The 18,715-nt window shown below is 39.6% G+C and overlaps 1 protein-coding gene across 2 annotated transcripts; it reads left to right on the forward strand.

The window, feature by feature from the left end:
- The first annotated feature begins 4,839 nt into the window (after nucleotides 1–4,839).
- tcea3 (transcription elongation factor A (SII), 3) lies at nucleotides 4,840–16,893 on the forward strand. Of its 2 annotated transcripts, none has more exons than XM_042490486.1 (21): nucleotides 4,840–5,057; nucleotides 5,797–5,859; nucleotides 6,011–6,116; nucleotides 6,231–6,312; nucleotides 8,460–8,990; nucleotides 9,071–9,184; nucleotides 9,445–9,540; nucleotides 9,635–9,697; nucleotides 9,801–9,905; nucleotides 10,044–10,112; nucleotides 10,822–10,881; nucleotides 11,071–11,142; nucleotides 11,258–11,326; nucleotides 11,427–11,489; nucleotides 11,574–11,648; nucleotides 13,670–13,830; nucleotides 14,017–14,073; nucleotides 14,611–14,765; nucleotides 14,885–15,031; nucleotides 15,763–15,834; nucleotides 15,924–16,893. In XM_042490486.1, the coding sequence occupies exons 1-21, from the start codon at nucleotides 4,989–4,991 to the stop codon at nucleotides 15,930–15,932; spliced, it is 2,238 nt and encodes a 745-aa protein (XP_042346420.1). In that variant the 5' UTR covers nucleotides 4,840–4,988; the 3' UTR covers nucleotides 15,933–16,893. The 2 variants fall into 2 exon arrangements, with proteins under 2 accessions (XP_042346420.1, XP_042346421.1); XM_042490487.1 differs by having other exon boundaries at nucleotides 10,047–10,112.
- The last annotated feature ends 1,822 nt before the right edge of the window (nucleotides 16,894–18,715 follow it).

Raw genomic sequence — 18,715 nt, forward strand, 5'->3', positions numbered from 1 at the left:
GCAGTTATGTAACCATGTCGAGCCACCAAGAATCCACAGAGTGAGGGGAGATTCACTGACTGCACAGAATATCAGGGAACAATCCTTTCAGCTGTCTAATGGAATAAAAATCTCTTTTATGTGTAGGGTTTTCTATATGTACATCTGCCTTGACATGGTGGAACATGTAAAAACCAAAACCAACATGGCCTGCGCTCTCACAGTATTCTACAAATGTTGATCCCAAAGGTTCGAACAGAACTTGGCAAAAAAGCTTTAAATAGGCTGCCCCTTTCTCTTGGAATCATTTACAGAAGGACCTGGAAATGTCTGAGCTGATAACTAATGGGAAATTTGAATCAATTTTAAAGGATCGAGAAAATAGCACTCTTGGTCAATGGGCTATTCAGATAATCACTGAAATTGTGTTAGGCAGTTGCACATGTTTATGTATTCAAATGGTTTCATTTTGACTGGATTCTATGCCTGATTATTTCCATTGTGTTGTGTGACAGTTATATTTTTCTTCTTGTGTTAATTTATTAATGCAACAATGCCTTATGCTGCCCTCTTGAATATATAAGTATTCAGATCTTTGTACTCCAGTAGAAGTTGCAGTATGACAATGCCAAAATAATAGGCTACAGCCAAAAGTCCTGCACTCACAATCTCAATATATAAAGGACCAGTCTAACTAGTAGGACAATGTAATTACAGCTAAGATAATCCATAGCCTATTTTAATAACAGCAATGAATAAATGTCTACCTGTGATGTGATAAACTCACATCTGCAACTGTTGTTCCCCTCAGCTTTACAGAGCGTTTCAGTTTCTCTCAGCTCCTTGTTTTGGCTCCAATGTACCCACACACCGTACACCACCTGCTCTGCACCAAACAGCAGTCAGCAGCCACCGTGAGTGACCAGCTTATGGACATAGTGGAGCATTTAGCAGCTGAACAGAGCTAGGAGATAGTGAATATTGGACTTGCATTCATCAGGTCGACTCAGACACCACTCCAAATGAAAGCTAATGTTGCTCTGCAACTGCTGAGTGTGTAAATAAGCAACTGTTTGCTAACAAATTCAATATCCACTTCGAAAAGTATCACGTAAATAAATACTTAAGTGTATGTCAATATTGTGATTGCAGCTTGTTTCCACTGCTGTTTTGCTGGTTTAAACTGGAACATACATGGTTATTCCTATGGTCTAAGACAGTCCAAAAATATTAGTGAACACCAACAACTCTCAAATCCACAAAATCAGTCTCCTATTCATAGTCTGTTGAGCAGCTGCAGACTTAATACTTGATGGCATCACAGATTTGACAGTTACCTCTCTGATTTCTGGCTTAGAGAAACACTGAATATTCACCAACTTACACTCTGTTTCCATCTTCAGTCTGACATTGTGTCTCTTCTAAAGGCTTTCCCTGGTGGGAGGGGATTCATTTTTCCCTGAACTAATCAACCCCCCACCCCCCACCCCCCGTAGCCATTGTTGTTATGACGCCTCACTGGTTTTGGTGAACCACTTAACAACACTTAACAACTGTGTTAGTCCCGCCCATGGTGTTGACTGTCTAAATGTTCTTCTCCCCTAGGGCTCATTTTTAAATTTAAGTAAGAAACCGCTGTTTCATCTTACAATGCCAGATGGATCTGTCATCTCTATGGTCTAAGCCGAGGTCTGGACCCAGGCAAAGAGAGTAGCTCTTGTTCACAAATACTGATCGAACTCTATAGGCCATGGAAGTAACATAACATAACATGGAATTCTTAATTTAGGGGGTGTTCCTCTTTAAAGTACTAAATAAGCACACCTATTATGCAGAAAAAATGACCCTATGCATGATGCAGAATAGGGCTTACTGATGAATACAATTGAAGGTAGTGTTCTACTCTTGTTTGGGATGATGCTAATTTTACTTACTGTTGGGTATTAAACCTATACCAAATATTTGAAAAGATGATAAAATCTTTTGTTTGTAACTTTGTTATCTGAAAAATACAATATTTGCCTCTGAAATGTAGTGAAACTGCAGTGTTGAGATGTGAACTCTCAAGTTAAATAGCTCAAATTGTACTTCAGTGCAGTGCTTGAGTACACGCTCTTCTAATCTGTGACTTGTATTGATGGGGACATTTTTTTAATGATTTTTAATGCTTTGTACATAAGCCTAATTTGATGTTCGAGAAAAGGGTTTGCGGCTGAAGGTACACAGAGTACTTTTCTTAAAAATAAAGAGATTAGACAGTTTATTTAGACAGAGCGTCTGGGAAAGAGGTCACAGGTTGCAGAACTGGGAGCAGCTCTTTTTCTTCATCCTCTGCCTCTTCTTTCCACAGCCCCAAGCCGAAGGGTTTAGTACATGGAGTTGAGAGGATGTTGATCTTGATCACTGGTTCTTCCTCTTGGCCTGCTTCCTCTCTTACCTCACGGGGAGCTGTCCCACTTCTCTGCTTGGCCTGGCGCTACCTCTACCTGCCAGACACCGTGCTTTCTTCGGATGGAGGCAGAGGATGGAGTTATACGCTCAGCCTGTTGTGTAAGAGCGTTGTAAAGAGATAATACTCTTTGCTCAAGATGAGCTTTCAGACTGTACTCTCACCTGCAGTCATTAACAGTTATCTGCAAATCCCTGCAACACAAACAACAGCATCACAGTTTGCTCATAGATTAATTAACGCTTCATATTTTAGAGCTTTTAATTTAAACACGCTGTTTTATTTAAAAATAAAACATGTCTACTTTACCTGTAGGGCAGGCATTTAAGTTTTCCAGCCAATACTGCTCTGTAATGATATACAATTATGTCGGGGAGCATTGCTGTCTACATAAGCTGTCCATATAAACTGTTGGGTATGTTCTAGACAGAGAAACCAATTAAAAACTCAAAACATTCATCCCACTGATATTTGATCCGACTTCAAAAACAAACTGTTGCGACTTGCAGCTCTCATGTCCTCGCTTCCCACCATTGAAGAGACATCCAGCAGCAGGGACGTCTCTAAGATCTGAACTGTAACGGGGCTGCGTTCCCAGTAGACTGTGGGAGTAAGCCTTCATGCCTCGCAGTACTGGGAGCGTGTTTCCCCTGGAGGAGATTTGCTATGAAAACAGTCTGTAAGTGATTGCTTCCAAGAAGTTGTCAGAGACGATATATAAACACATTTTTTTTTTTTTTTTTTACAAGGATACAAAGGAGCTTGCAGAAAGCACTTGCTCGAGTAATCTTGAGTAATTTCATTCTGTGAATGTTTATTTAACTGACCTCAGCTAACTCACTGTGCACACCACGGGACTCAAAGGGAGATTGTGAGCCGTGCAGACTTGTGCAATTACAGGCTCAAGTCATTTTAAATAAATTCCAGCTCAATATAAGGATCATTTAGTGCCTCTTCAAACGCCAGGTGTCATCAAACATCAACTACGGTCTAACAGTCACACACAAAAAGATTGAAGCAGCTCAGTCTTTATACAGTCTCAGTGTGAGTTCAGAAAACCTTTGCTGCAAAATGTTGAAGTAAATGGAAGCAAATAGTAGCGAACGCAAGGTCCGTGTTTTCATTTGAACTAGAAAGGATGTAGGTTTTGTTTCAATATTTCCTGCATTCTGGTGATTTTTATGCATTGATTTGTGGCTTTTCTGTATCAATTTATGGTGTAAATTTCTTTAATTTGGTTGAAATAGAAGTCTGCTACTTAATGCATTTACTGGTGGGAACAAACTCACGTTCTAAATATTGCGAAGGACCTGTGCCTTGCAGTGCATTGAAATCTACACCTGTATTAACCCTCTGGAATCTGGATCGGCAATAGTTTTGCTGTGCTGCATTCAGATGTCTTTTACAAGCATTTGAAAACTGGGAACTTGAGCAAATTGGTTTGATTTTTTTTTTTTTTTTTAAAAACATGGGGGAAAAGGCTTTTAGCAATTTGGAAAGAAATGTCCTACAAAAGAGGAAGAGGGAGAGAAAATCATTAAAATTAACAACAATGGCACACAACGGGAAAGGTATTATGACATTACAGAAAGAATATACATTTCATTGTTAATTTTTATTAATAATGATTATATATATATATATATATATATATATATATATATATATATATATATATATTTTTGTTCTATTTTTCCTTTTTTTTAAAGGTAATTGTCTCGCAACTTTTAACTCATTTCTTGCTCATTTTTGGGTCATTTTTTGTCAAGTTGCTCATTTCCTTCTTTCCATGCTTTGTAGAGAAATTAAACAAATTTCCTCAGGTTTTAAGGGGTTAACAGGAAATCTCAAAGGTTAATTCTAATGAAAAGATTTGGCCTGTGAAGTTGTGTGAGGTTATACACTTACATTACAGTGCCCTCTGGTGGCAAAGACGTATAAACAAATAACAGTTCCAGTATGAGCATTTTTTTACGATATAAACGAAAGTGAAATTTTTGCCAGATGCTCATTACACATCTGCACACAAGGCACAAGCTCCCGTGGGTTAAAAATATTTGACAATCGTTGTTGTCTTGTGCTGAATTTATGGGTGAGGTAATAAACATGTAGTAAACTGTGATCTAGTGTCAGGCTGAACTTTGGCACTTAAACAGCAGCTGGCACTGCCGCGCAAAGAACTGGTGATACATGATGCAGCCAAAACACAGTGAAGTACATGAGACACAACATAGAGCCAGAAAGATTAACGATCGCCGATTGGCAGCCTGAACAGTAAAAGTTTGACTCTTTGAAAAAAAACTCAAACGAATCACCTTGAGAATGAGATATTTGTGTTGTGTCCTGTGTCTACTTCAGCGCCTATATTTAGTTGTTGTCATGTGTCGTGCAGCAGGTCAGCTGGGATGCCGCAGCAGGACACGCCTCTGGGCTGAATGGAGCACGCGCCGTGCGTAAAGTCCGACCTGCAAACGTCAAACTCTTTCTGACCTAATTTCACGTTTTTTTTAAAGTATCCAATCGACATTATTGAGTCGTTTTTAGTCGAGTAAATGCAGCGATGACGCGGGAGGAGGATCTCATTCGGATTGCAAAAAAACTGGACAAGATGGTGTCTCGAAATAACACGGTGAGACCGTATTTTGACACCCACAGGTGGCGCGTTGTCCTGCCACCTCGTGCTGTGCAGAAGGCCCGTGAATATCTCCTCTGGAAATGGATTTTTCTAGATTTACGTTGACGACTAGTTTGATTTCGTCTGAATTGGTGTATTTTAGAAAGTGTGCACAGTTGTAATGTGAGCCTGACTGTACTGTAAGAAATGATCAACAGGTGTTTGGCGCTGCTTTGCAGACATTTCCTTCGCAGGACGCGTTGCTGAGTGTGTGGCGCTAAACGGGCCAGTGTTGTCAACTAGTCTGTTAGCTTTTGCAAACTCTTTGCCTGCTGTCGTATTGAATAGTGACTCATGCAACAGAAAGTAAACAGCGCGGCATAAGGGCAAGGTCGTGTGTGTGTGTGTGTGTGTTTTGTGACAGACTGCAGACTTGTTTAATGGCGCTCTTGCACAGTTAGAGCCCCGTATGAAAACTATAATGTCTAGACTAAAGCAGTCACAGAAATGTGTATCTAATGCCTGTTGTAGTATTATTTGAATTGTGGAAACACACGACATGAAAACTTGAAAAAAGAAAAAAAATACAGAAGTGAAACCGTTAGTGCTTACTTATCAGTTTCTGGTTTCCTTTTTAATGCTTATTTTTGCAGTTAATCAATTCTGCATCTTAATTTCATTAAATACGTCTAAGTGAACACATTTAATATCAAACCTCTAAGTGAAGCTGTCTGTTGACTTGTTTTGTTTGCAGGAGGGTGCCATGGACCTGCTGAGGGAACTGAAAGGTTTCAATATGACACTCAAACTGCTCCAGGTATGCTGCACTGTATTGTCCAGCGTAAAGAACAGTTTTACCATTGCTTTACAATCAATTAACTAATTCTTAGTTGTTCACAAACATGACAAATGAGATAACTGCCTGATTATTAAAGCTCACAATGCACATTAATGTGTTTCTGTCTTAGGAAACGAGGATCGGCATGTCTGTAAACGGTATCAGGAAGCATTGCACAGACGAGGAAGTCATTGCCTTGGCAAAAGTTCTCATTAAAGACTGGAAAAGACTGCTAGGTATTTGATTTTGAGACATGATTTACTGAGCAGTTGTTCGTGCAATAAATATATCAATGAACTGATTGATTTGCTGATATGCGATCCGTCCCTCTCCCACAAACGCTCCCACAGACTCTGAGAAACCAACTGAAATGAAGAACGGTTTGGACTCAGCAGTGTCTCCAAGCAGCTCCCCCTCTGAGACACACAGCAGGTCAGTACTTTCACAGCTGCTGCTGCACAGACACTTCACAGGAAACATGATATTTAACACAGGAGCAGAGACAATAAAATTCTAACCCAAAGTAGTGAGTGTGACCTGACTGCTTTAATCTAATCTAAAAAATGAAAATGGAAATGGAAAGATGATTGTTTTGAATTATGAGGCAACTGTTTGGGGGAAATTGGGGAAAGGGGCCCCTTATTGCCACACATGTTGGCACATTTTGTAATGACAACTGTAAGCCCCCATAAACTTTCTGTAAAGACATTGTACTGTGCACTGCAAAAACACCAGCAATCCTGTGTTAACACTGGACACAGAAGCGCCCTGATTTGCTAATTGTTGTGCAGCTGCCTGCCAGCAGTCACTTGGCTGTCACACCTGTCCCTGTTTGCCTCTGGGTCTCTGGTTATGTATCTGTATCTGTGAGCGATTGTGCGTCTGTGAGTGTGTCTATCTGTGTGCGTCTGTTTGCTTCTCTTCCTCTGTAGACTCAACTGACAAGCACTGTGGAAGCACCGGATGCATATTTTATCATTTATCATGATAAGATCATTCATATTGTATCTAATATAGCGTGTATATCATACATTAGATTAGATTTATTAAAGTAGATGGACTTTTTTGTCCATCTCAGTGGAAATTCGTCTGGCTTTACTCAAACACATCAAACGTACATACAAACACTTAATACAATACATCAATAAAAACACACAAATGTAACAGAGTATTCATAACAGAGTATTTTCCTGTCAGATTCACTCATGACTTGCTAAAAAAATAGACCAGAGCTCAGGGCCACAGCGCGTCCAGTGCGAATGGCCTGACCACTCAACAGGGGCACCAAAAGCAAGCGGGTGGCGCTTCATGGAAAACCCAGCATAAGTCGGGCCCCTAATAGCTACTCTGTGACAGATGCATACCATTAGTTCGAACAGTCAGCTCGCTACCTGTAAGTGTCATAGATTCATTAAGTATAATCCTCAGTGTAACCATCAGGGCCTCAATGGACGTCTTTTCATGGGTCCCCCCAAAATCTATGGTAACCACTGATACAAATATCTGCCTTGACAAATAGATGAACCCCAGCAGCTCTGTTGAAAAGCACTCAAGAAATTAGAAGCTCAACCAAGTGTCAGGAGTTGCACTGTCCCAGCATATCCAGTAAATCAGTATGTGAAGACACATGTTTGTTTCTTTGCCATGGAAGATTTTAATCACTCTATTTTCTTAAGTGGACTTAGATCATTCAAGTGTCCAAACAAAGACAATATTCAGCACCAAGGACAATGCATTTTGATTAGAATTTAAAGTCCAAAATAAATCAATGACAGAAGACTAACATCCTGCACCTTCCAACGAGACCCTGCGCTCCCCCTGAAAAAGTCAGATCAATTTTATTTTATTTTATGTATAGTGCCAAATCACAGTGGCGGTCATTTAAGGTCACTTTTCATATAGAACAGTTCTAGAATGCAGTAGGCTACTACCTGTGTTAGTCAGTACTCAAGTTTTACAGCCACAGATACAGTTAGTCTGCTATTTCTAGCACACTGAAAGTTTTAACATAATGTAATGTAAAACATCTTGGTTGCAGATGTGCTTAATTTCTCCCTGATTTTGAATCACATTCCTGCTGGAACATGAATGGTTGTGTTTAGAAGCTTTTATTGTGGATTAATCACTGTAGAAAGTGCAGCTATTTTCCGTTACAGTCTTCTTGGGCTGCATTGTTAGTGCAAAAACGCCAAAATCCAGAGGACTCAGAAATTCCACCCAATCAGAGCAGACTAGGCTTTTACGGGGCTTTAATAGACGGTATAGACATTATGAGGAAAACAAAGTGTTTTAGACCATTAAAGCATGTTAACATGTTGTAGTAGAAACCCAAAATACATGTGTGTGAATGTGAAAATGAGCCCTTTAAAATTAGTCAACTCATACAATTAAGGGAAAAATAAAGATGAACTAAACTAAAATCGGTCCAGCGTATTAAATGGGCTGTTGGATTTATTTCTAAGCAGATTTGAATGAGACCTAAGAAGCATTACTAACACAAAGTTGATGTAAGAGAAGCTGGTAAATGTTTGCTGGCTCTTGGACCGAGGTAAAAATGATACTTCCTTTGTTTCTTTTAGCCACAGGAGACTGGATGTCAAACCAAAACATGACTCAGATCCTGACAAAAAACAATCCGATAAAAACAGAAAAGAAAAACCTAATGACGAACACACAAACAAAAAGAGCCATGCGGACGACTCCAGCGATGAAAAGCACCTGGAGGAGCCCCAATATGAGAAACATCCCCAAGAAATCAGAAAAGAGAAGCATTTAGAAGAACCCAAAAAACATGCAGAGGACGAGCAACTGGAGATGGATAACAAGAAACAGAAGCACGTGTGTGACCTGCAGAGTGAGAAACACAAGCCAGAACCAAGGAAAGAAAGACCGTTTGGAGAACCAAAGAAGATGAGACACGTGGAAGAAGTGAAAAAGGAAAAACACCCCGAGGAGCCCAAGAAGCACAGCTATGCAAACGACATGAAGAGGGACAAACACAGAGAAGAAAGCAGACACGAGTGGCCCATAAACTCACCACAACGAGAAAGACCGCCGACTGAACCTCAGAGAGAGAAACCTGCCGATGTTTACAAACCAATGTTTGAAAGGTGAGACGGAGGTGCCTCAAAAACTGATCATCACACATCAGAAATATGCAGCAGACGCTCAGATTGAGTTATTTTTTCAGGAGAGGAGTGTTGGACAGCAGTATTCTGTATCCCACCCGCTTCCCCTCTCCCCCTCGACCTGTTCGGCCTCCTCTCCTGATCAGACGCCCTTCTGTGGACGTGAAAAAAGACAGGTCAGGACTGTTACATTGCCTGAACTGTAGAGCACGGTGGACTGAAATGTTACTGCATGGCATAACCGTCTCTGAGTGAGTCATATGTACTGACATTTGTTTCTACACTTTTATGACTAAACTCGTGGCCTAACAGGATACCTGCCATGCATGTTGCATGCTGGGATGGGTCAGTTAAGTGTGCCTTCATTAAAAGGATATTGTATTTAGCTTGAACAGCATTGGGAGCTCTGATCTGTACTGTTGTGACATCTGTTCAGGAAGGACGATAAACACTCCCGACATCCCCGTCCTCATGCTCCTCAACCCACCTCTCCGCCGGCAAAACGACCTTCACTGGAAGGAAAGAAAGAGAGGTCAGGCATGCTTTGGTGCATGTTTGAGTGAATTTAGTGCGGAAACATGTAAGATTGTTGTGGAAACTCAAAAAAATATTGATTTTTACATCAGGAAAGTTCCATCACACTCACATCCATCGGTTACTCCTCCTCACCTTCTTCCTCCACCACCCAGGTCAGCGTCTGCATGCCCACTGCATTGCCTCACATTCATATCTGCCTCATAATATCCACTTTCATCATGAAGCAGATAAGCTCAGGGATGTTTTCTCATTTAGAAAGGAGCCTCCAGATCCCAATGCTCCTCTTCCTCCACTTCCTCTTCACCTCCACCCCCCGCCTCCTCCGCCGAAGCGTCCCTCACTGGACGGGAAAAAAGAGAGGTCGGGATCAGATGAGTTCACATTACAGGCTGCATGTAGTCACTGCCTTGAAGTGTCTCTGAGGATTATTTTGGAAAAAAGACATGTAATTTAATTTGGAGTTCACTCTGCGTTGAATCCTTGTGTCGTTTGCCACAGCAGGAAGGAATCATCAGACTCTAAACCTCCTCCACAGAAGAAGATGTCAGATCATGTGAAGAAAGACAGGTCCGAGATCTGGGAATTATTCTGTCTCACATTCATTCTTGAGTAACGTCAGACTGTGATCTCTGTTTCTGCTTTGTTTTAGACTAGATATTGACATTACATAGTACATGACAGCAGGTGTGGAGTGGTGTAGAGTCACATGATGTGGACTCAAATCAGGCTCGAGTCATAAATTTGCAGACATAAGACTCAGTTTGACAAAATAAGAAAAGACTTTCATCTCGACTTGGACTTAAACAAAGACTTCTGCCTTGAAACTAGTGTTTCCCCTACGGTGTTAGATTGTATTATAAGAGTGGCATGGCTCCTTTAGAGACAGGGTCTTATGTGTATGTGTGGGTGGTCCAGCAAGTGTGCAGGTAAGTGATTCGAGTGGCATTATGAGTGTTTTAGGACTTGAAACTTTTACTTGAAAAGTTTAGAGCTTGGGACTTGACTGTCTTGATTTGAGTCTTGAGTGAAAAGACTTGAGACTTACTTCTTACTTGCAAAACCATGACTTGGTCCCACCTCTGCGAGAGTAATGCAGTGTGTGGTGCTTTCATGAGAGTTGTATCAGCTTTTTCTTTTTGTGTGGCTACAAAGGTTATACTAAATAACATCATTTTCCACTGTTCCACTATTAATTATTATATTTATTATTATTAATATATGATATATAATATGAAGTAGAAGTTTTGTTGGTACAAAGACTGTTTTCTTTTCGCAGGAAAGACTCATTGGATAGCAAAGTGCCTAAAAAACACTCAGATGAAGCCAAGAGAGAAAGGTTGGCCAGTCATCAGTGTGAAGATTTTTGCTAGGCTTTGAATCATGGTGGCTGTGTGCTTTGACCTGAACCTCTTCAAACAGCTTTTGTTTGGTTTGGATTTTTAGTGCATGATGAGCTTTCATTTTTATACTTTTACTGTCTGCGAGTTGATTTGTTTGAGAATCAAACAAATATTTCTTTTTTCAGGAAAGATTCATCTGATACTAAACAGTCACCTCCCCAAAAGCCCCGTTTGGATGTCAAAAAAGAAAAACACAGGTGTGCAGGAGCAGGAAAATAATTTTTTGTGTACATTTGAATCCAAGCTGCTTCTTGTCCGACATAATATGTATTTATTGGTGTCAGTGTCACAACTATTTCTCCTTTGTTGCAGGAAGGACTCTGGTGACTCAAAGCCTGTCCAGCCTGTGAAACGTCAGTCAACTGACTCCAAACCTGACAGGTAGGCTTGGTATGCACTTTAATCTCCGTCGTGCTTGAAATGGAAATAAACATTGTGAGTAAATCCAGATTTACTGAAAGTATGACATTACGTACTGTAGACGAGAATCCACTGATTCAAAGAAAAGCAGCTCACCACCAGCAAAGAAGCTAACAGGTGAAAGGTAAATTACTTTTCTTTTATTGAAGTTTCACAGGTTCATTTCAATGCAAAACATATAGATGATGAAGTTGACTTTATATTATAGAAGAGAGTCTCACAGCTCCAAGACTTCTCAGCCTGGACTACTGCAGAGGAAGCCCTCCACTGAAAGCATGGAAAGGTATTTCAATGCAACTTTTTAAAGCAATATTTGGGCTATTGTAGGTTTATTACCATTTATGCTGATGATACTCATATGTATATTTATAATCAGTTCAGTTGCAGTTTTTCTTCAGCTCAGCTACAGAGAATTTAGCAGCTTTCAATTCATTTTTTTGGTTTTGCAGCCCACAACATTGCTGTTTGGTTCAGTCTCATAGCTCTCATCAGCCTTGTTTACAGCAGAAGCCCAGAAAACATTGAGGCATTGTATGACCGTTGTTTGAGCATCCAATCTAGATGTCAAACTAAGATTGAAATATACTGACATCCGAAACGTTACCTGGCCATCAGCTTAACAACCTTTATGGCTGGACAGTGTTTACTGGGAGGCTACCTCCCCAGCACCAAACAACAGACAACTTTTGTAATCAATTGCTGAACACACTGGAGCATTGAGCAGCCTACAATTCAGATATTTCACCCAGGAATTGGTGGAGACCAAAAACAGAGCTAAAACACAGGGAACATCAGTCTTACATTCTGCAATACAAATCCACATAGATGCTACTGTTGCATCTGCTGAATGTGTAAACTGGAATACCTTGAAAATCAAACATTTTTCAGGTTGTTGATAAATTTTTAAAACTTTTTTGTCCTTTGGCAATTGTTTACCATAATAATTTTAGCCATTAATTAATAATTGGTTAATTTTAGGCCCTGCTTGCAGGTGTGCTTCATTTACAAATTTGCACAGTTCTTTGCAACAGATGGCTGTGGAGAAAACAATTTCATCCTTAAAAAATCAAAATGAGTGCTTGAAAAAGAACTTGAAAGTCCTTACATTTAACCTGGCCCCTGTCTGTACAAATTTAACCAAAACTTCTTAAGGTCCTAAGAAAAGTCTTTGTCTGATTCATGATATGTTCTTCGACCCCAGAATTGTTCGTACCTTTGTTCTTAATACAATAAATCCCAAGTCCTTGGAAGGTGGAAGTGCATGTCAGTTGATCTTAATTTGCATTGGCAAATGCTCTGCAAATTTCTATAAAAGGGCACAAGACTGTAGGACCATGTGCACACATAAAGACTAGAGAAGAGGCAAAGTTGAAAGAAACGTAAGTATAATGAGGGTGGAGCACTGGACTCCAAAACTCTTATGCAGAAAATGAACACCAAAGAGTTGTCATATTTAATAGTGCCAGGAATGAATATGCAATCAGACAAAAAGGTCCATGAGATGTTAAAAATACATGTTAATCAACCACCTGACCTGCAAACCACAAACTTTGCTCATTACAGTAGCACAACTGTCAGGACTGAGGACTAAGAAGAGCACCACAGAGCACTCAGAGCTGTGAGTGTGTGCAATTAGAAAGAGACAGAGAGAGGGAGAGAGAAGGTGGTACTTGATGCAAAATTTCTGCAAGTTAGTAATAACTTAATTGGAATGCTGCTTTGTCACTTTTTGTCCTGCCCGCTTGATGGCATGATTCCCATTAACGGAACTGATGGAATTGAAGTGAAAGTGTAGAGTTTATTTTAAAAGACAATAATGCTTTTTGTAAAATAATGAAAATAGTTCTAAAAAATGCTATATATTAAAAAAATTAATAAAATATATATCCTATGATACTATACAACTGTAGAGGTGAGGAAAATGCAATAGCCTATTGTTTTTCACAAACATGTCAGAAGAAAATGTGTGTAAGAGCGAGCTTCTGTGTGTATAGATTCTTTTCTTACAAAGAAGAACAAATCTCAAATCAGAAAACATTGGTGAATGTCAGACACTTCTTAAAAATAGCTGGGTGTTGGTTTTAATAAGAAATTTCCTCTTAAGAACAGTTGGTGAATGAGGCACAATATTCTTAAAAAGGTCAAAAAATAAATTCAGTGCTGCTCTAGAAAAAAGATCAACCCCAGGCTCAGACTGAAAAATGTTGACGCCTCTCCTTCCTGAGTTCAAGTCTGTCCAAATACACCAGATGTCTCGCTTCACACACTCTGCTCTGTTATGCTTTGATGTGTCCTTTTCTGCAGGAAGGGCAAAGCTGAAACTCCTAAAACTCCCACCACCCCGACCAGCCCCATGTCACCCAGCTTCAGTTCTGCCGGGGGTCCGCTGCCCCCTCACCTCGCCACCGGAGACTCCGTTAGAGACAAGTGCATTGAGATGCTGGCAGCTGCCCTGCGCACGGACAGTGAGGACAAGATAACACTTTATCACTGAGAGTACACACTACAGCAGCTAATGTGCTCTGAATATGCTGACAAAGTAACACATACAGAAACTGACTACAGATTAAAACTTTACCACATAAGGAGCAGACACAAATGTCACTGTTGTATGCAGATTAACTTTTTAACTTTTTTTTGGGCATTAACAGATGACTACAAGGATTTTGGAACCAACTGTGAGAGCATGGCGGCAGAGATTGAAGACCATATCCTTCCATTTAGTGAATTATTTGCTGTTGCGGTTGAGTCGACATTCCCTTATCCAGTGGTACTCCAAATGACATTATTACAAGGGATGCACGATAATATCGGCACAACGTCGGTATTGGCAGACATTGGCTTTAAAATGAAATATTGGTATCAGCCAACATGCAGATTTCTGCATATATGTTTGTGATATGATATCACAAACCAATTTTTTCAATTATTATTAATCAAGTAAACATGTACAAAACAACCCTAAGTTGAAGTATTTTTCTTATTTTGCACAATGAATGAACATCACATACACTGAAGAGCATTGTATTTTATGTCTCCATCTGCTGGTGGATCATCACAATAACAGTATGCATAATATGTTAATTCCACTATAAATGAGACTTGATGATAACAAAAATTAGGTAGTGAAAATTAGATCTATCGATATTGGTAATCGCTGATATATATCGGCATATCTGACATCAGTAAAAAGCCATATTGTGCATCCGTAATTATTACTACTCCCCTTGACTTAACGTTCGCACATATCTACCAGGAGACAAAGGCCACTGATATGAAATATAAAAACCGAGTACGCAGCCGGATCAGCAACCTAAAGGACCCAAAAAACCCCGGGCTTCGCAGAAACGTACTCGCAGGAAGCATTGACTTGAGCCGCATCGCCAGCATGTCTGCGGAGGTACAAAATGCTTCAACTGCACACTAAACCACCAATGAACTCTTTAAATGTTGCTCAGATTTGTCTTCATGCTTATATAATCCTCCGCTCTATTTTGTCACCTCTCTTTCATAATGTAGGAGATGGCCAGCGATGAGCTGAAACAGCTGAGGAACGTTCTCACCCAGGAGGCCATCAGGGAGCACCAGATGGCCAAAACTGGTGGCACCACCACGGACCTGCTGCAGTGCGGCAAGTGCAAGAAGAAGAACTGCACCTACAATCAGGTAAACACACACTGTGCATCAACATGTCAACACACACGCACAAACGTACTTTTTAACACATGCACCTCCTCACATTAAGATGTTTTAGCTGTAATGGGACTTTTAGAGGCAGAGAAAGGTGTGTGTGTGTGTGTGTGTGTGTGTGTGTATGTGTATGTATGAGAGAGAGAATTGTGCCCTGTTTTTATCGTGCAGCTTAGGTTTGATGTGGAGTTACAACAGAACAAAATGAATCATTAAAGAAAGAAAGTGAAGTATGTTTAAGTCTAATTTATATAAGAAGTACATTTACCTTAAAATTGTAAAAAAAAATTTATATCAACAATCCCTGCCAAATATCCATTCATAGAGGAAAGATTTCCTTTGTAGAACAGTATGAGTCCCCTGGCCTTTGTAGCGTTTTTTCCCACTGTGATATTTTGTTTGTATGTGCAGTTATGGGAAGCCAGTGGATGTAGTCAGTATTTCTTTCTTTGTCCGAGGTAAAAGCAAAACAAAAAGCAAACAGCAATTTTTGTCAATTTAGTGTTATCATCTATCAAAAGAGACAGCTTAGCTTAGTTCATTGAGAGTGAAGTAATACTCCTAAATTAAGCAAGTAGGTGTAAGTGATTGTTTCAGTTCTATCCAGTTCTCCACAGTGTGTCAGCGCTCCTCCGCACTGTGATGTATGTGTTTACAGCTCACAAAAGCTCCTGAATGTGTGTGTGTGTGTTTGTGTGTGTTTTTAGGTGCAGACACGCAGTGCTGATGAGCCAATGACCACATTTGTTCTGTGTAATGAGTGCGGAAACCGCTGGAAGGTAAGTTTCTCCCTGGCCTTTGTTTCAATAGCTCATATCTTAAGTTCTTATAATAAAAAAAACCCGACCTTTTTGTTTTTAAATTTCAGTTCTGCTGATGCCTTCCGGGTGAAACCACGTTTTTTTCTGAGCATATTGAACTGCATTATTTTCTATAATGGGAGGGGAGGGAGTTTATAAATTATTGCAGCAAGTGATTTAAACAGATAAAAGTGTTCTTACAATTTTTACTTGACATTATGAGATTTGTATGCATGTGCCAACGTAGTAATCAGGGTTTGCTTTATGCTGAATTGAAGACTGAGCACAAATGTCAGTTTGAAGACTGTTAACACATCAGTAATGATCATCGTGCTGTCATGGAGGAAAGACCAGTTAATATGCTGCATCATATTACAACTGTTAACTTTGTATATATCTAACAAAACTGCATAAATAATCTGTATGAGGCTTTCTAAACTCACATTTAGTAAAAAATTTTGACAATCTCTCTTACTCAGTCACTTTCATACATCATAATGACCATCATCAAAATCTTGTGGCACACAGACTTTACTGTTTGCTTTTAAGTATGGTCTAGACCAGTGATACTCAACTTGTGGCTAAAACACCCAGGATAGGATGCCAGGTGGTTTGCCAACCATTTCTAATTCACAATGATAAACAAAAAGATTCACACTTTTTTTTTATGCCTCTGTGCCATTGATAGCGTGACCGGAGGTGTTATGTTTTCAGGTCATCCGTCCTGTTCTCATGACAGCGATATCTCAAGAATGCCTTGAGGGATTTTTATCAAATTTGGCACAACTGTCCACTTGGACTATAAAATGAACTGATTAGATTTTGGTGGTGAAAGGACATGGTCACTGCTGCTTTCAAAACATGTTTTTAGCCAAAACTCTAGAATTCATACACTAATTATGACAAAATTCCACAGAAAAGTTTATAAGGATATAATGATAAGGTGATGGCATAAATCCAAAAAGTCAAAGGTCAACTTCACTGGTTAATCATCTTTTATGTAAAAACCCATTTCTGGCCATTAGTCAGCCTCATATTTCAAAAACAGAAGGGGAGACATTTGGTCAGATACAGAAATGATGACACTAATCTTGGGTGTCCACCTTGAAACAGTACTGATTGTAAAGATCTTCTGTGCTGCCGAGGGGAAGATGTGTGAGAAGCATCCATGTTTTCACAGACAGGGATGTAAACTGTAATTGTACCTTGACCAGTGTGCGTAGGCGTACGACTGTGTGGTGGTAATTTTACTTGTACTTTGAATATAAATAAGGTACCAGAGTTCATAAAAATGCTAATAAAAATATAGCTTGTTTATCACAAAACAGTGACAGGGGAGGATCCCCCGACAGAGATCCAGGCTGAGCCTTGAATGTCCTCAAATCCTAGAAGAACCCCTGAGTACACCTACACTGCACAGGACTGCAATTTGTTTATTATCTGGCCCCTGGCCTCTTGACATTTTGCAAAAGTGGCCCCTGGGCATAACAAGTTGAGCATCCCTGACTTAGATGCATATTTTTTTATTTTATTTGGGCATAACTTAGGTTGACTTAAGTTTTTAGATTTCAGTATCTAGTTTAGTGTAGAAAGTGAAATGAAAAAAGAAATAAAAGAAATAAAAATCCTCATTGTGCATTACATCTGCATTGTACTAATCCTCCAAGGGATACAAGTTTAAAACATATGATTTGCATGATAATAATTGTGAAAACTCATTGCACAGATTAAAATTAATTAATAGTAAATGTTTTTAATGTAAATGGTGCAAACGTTAGCTGGAAGGATTTTCTGTTGCACCACTGAAAACAAACTGTAGATGGCAACAATTCATCAGAACTGAAACCGGCAGTATTAACTCCCACAATTGAATTTTGCTCTCTTCAGGTTACCGACCACAAACAAATTACACTATACTGTGTTTGTTAGAACCAGTCCAGCTGGCTGGTAAAGCGACAGGGAAGTGCTACTGAAGACTAACATGACAATATTAAAGCCATTCAACATTAACAAACCTTTTTCCTGAACATTACTGAATTTGATATATTTAGGAGAAATATGTTTGTGCCTTGAGCAATGTGCAAATAATACTCCATCATCCTGTGTTTCTCTGGACATTATAATGCATGCAGTAGCCTGCATTCAGTAAATAAATACAATGTTTAGTGGTAATGTGAGACTGTGAACGTTATGAAGAGGATAAGCTTCCCAGCCGCCCTCTGGCTGAGTATCCACCATCTGGTTTCCTGTGAGTTGAAACCACATTCATTTACTTCTTCTGCATCATTTCCACCATTATACATTCTCTGTTGACGTGCATGCAGAGCTCAGAAAGCATCAACACAGACTGTGTTATTCTACATTTGTGCATTGGGTTTTATAATCATCACCCCTTATTCAGCCTTGAATCTAAAATGAAAAATACCACCTTAAATTCAGCTATACAAGAGTATCAAGAATAAAACCACACAGCAAAATGCACTGGCTTAACTGGCACTTCAGTACTTACACAAGTAAGTAAAAATGAATAACTTTCTTGTGGCAATAATTTGTTAATCGATGCTGCAACTTAACTCCGCATATTGTTTCCCTTGGTAGCAGCTGTTCTGCTCTGTGACCTCTGTGTCCCCAACAGTTGGTGAGAAGAAAATCAAAGCTGCTGAAACAGTAACACTCTGCTTAGTAGACCCCGACTGAAAAATGCTCTCAAATAATGGCAACATGCCCATTTTAAAGAATATTTAGGGTCATGGCAAATTTTCTTTTAAACGTTTGCATGTTTTCAGATTTTATTAATAGCCCTTGTAGCCTTATTTTTCCATAGCCTTATCAGCCTTATTTTCAAACAATGGCTAACTTT

This window comes from Plectropomus leopardus, chromosome 7 (genome assembly GCF_008729295.1).
Source record: "Plectropomus leopardus isolate mb chromosome 7, YSFRI_Pleo_2.0, whole genome shotgun sequence".
NCBI lineage: Eukaryota > Metazoa > Chordata > Actinopteri > Perciformes > Serranidae > Plectropomus > Plectropomus leopardus.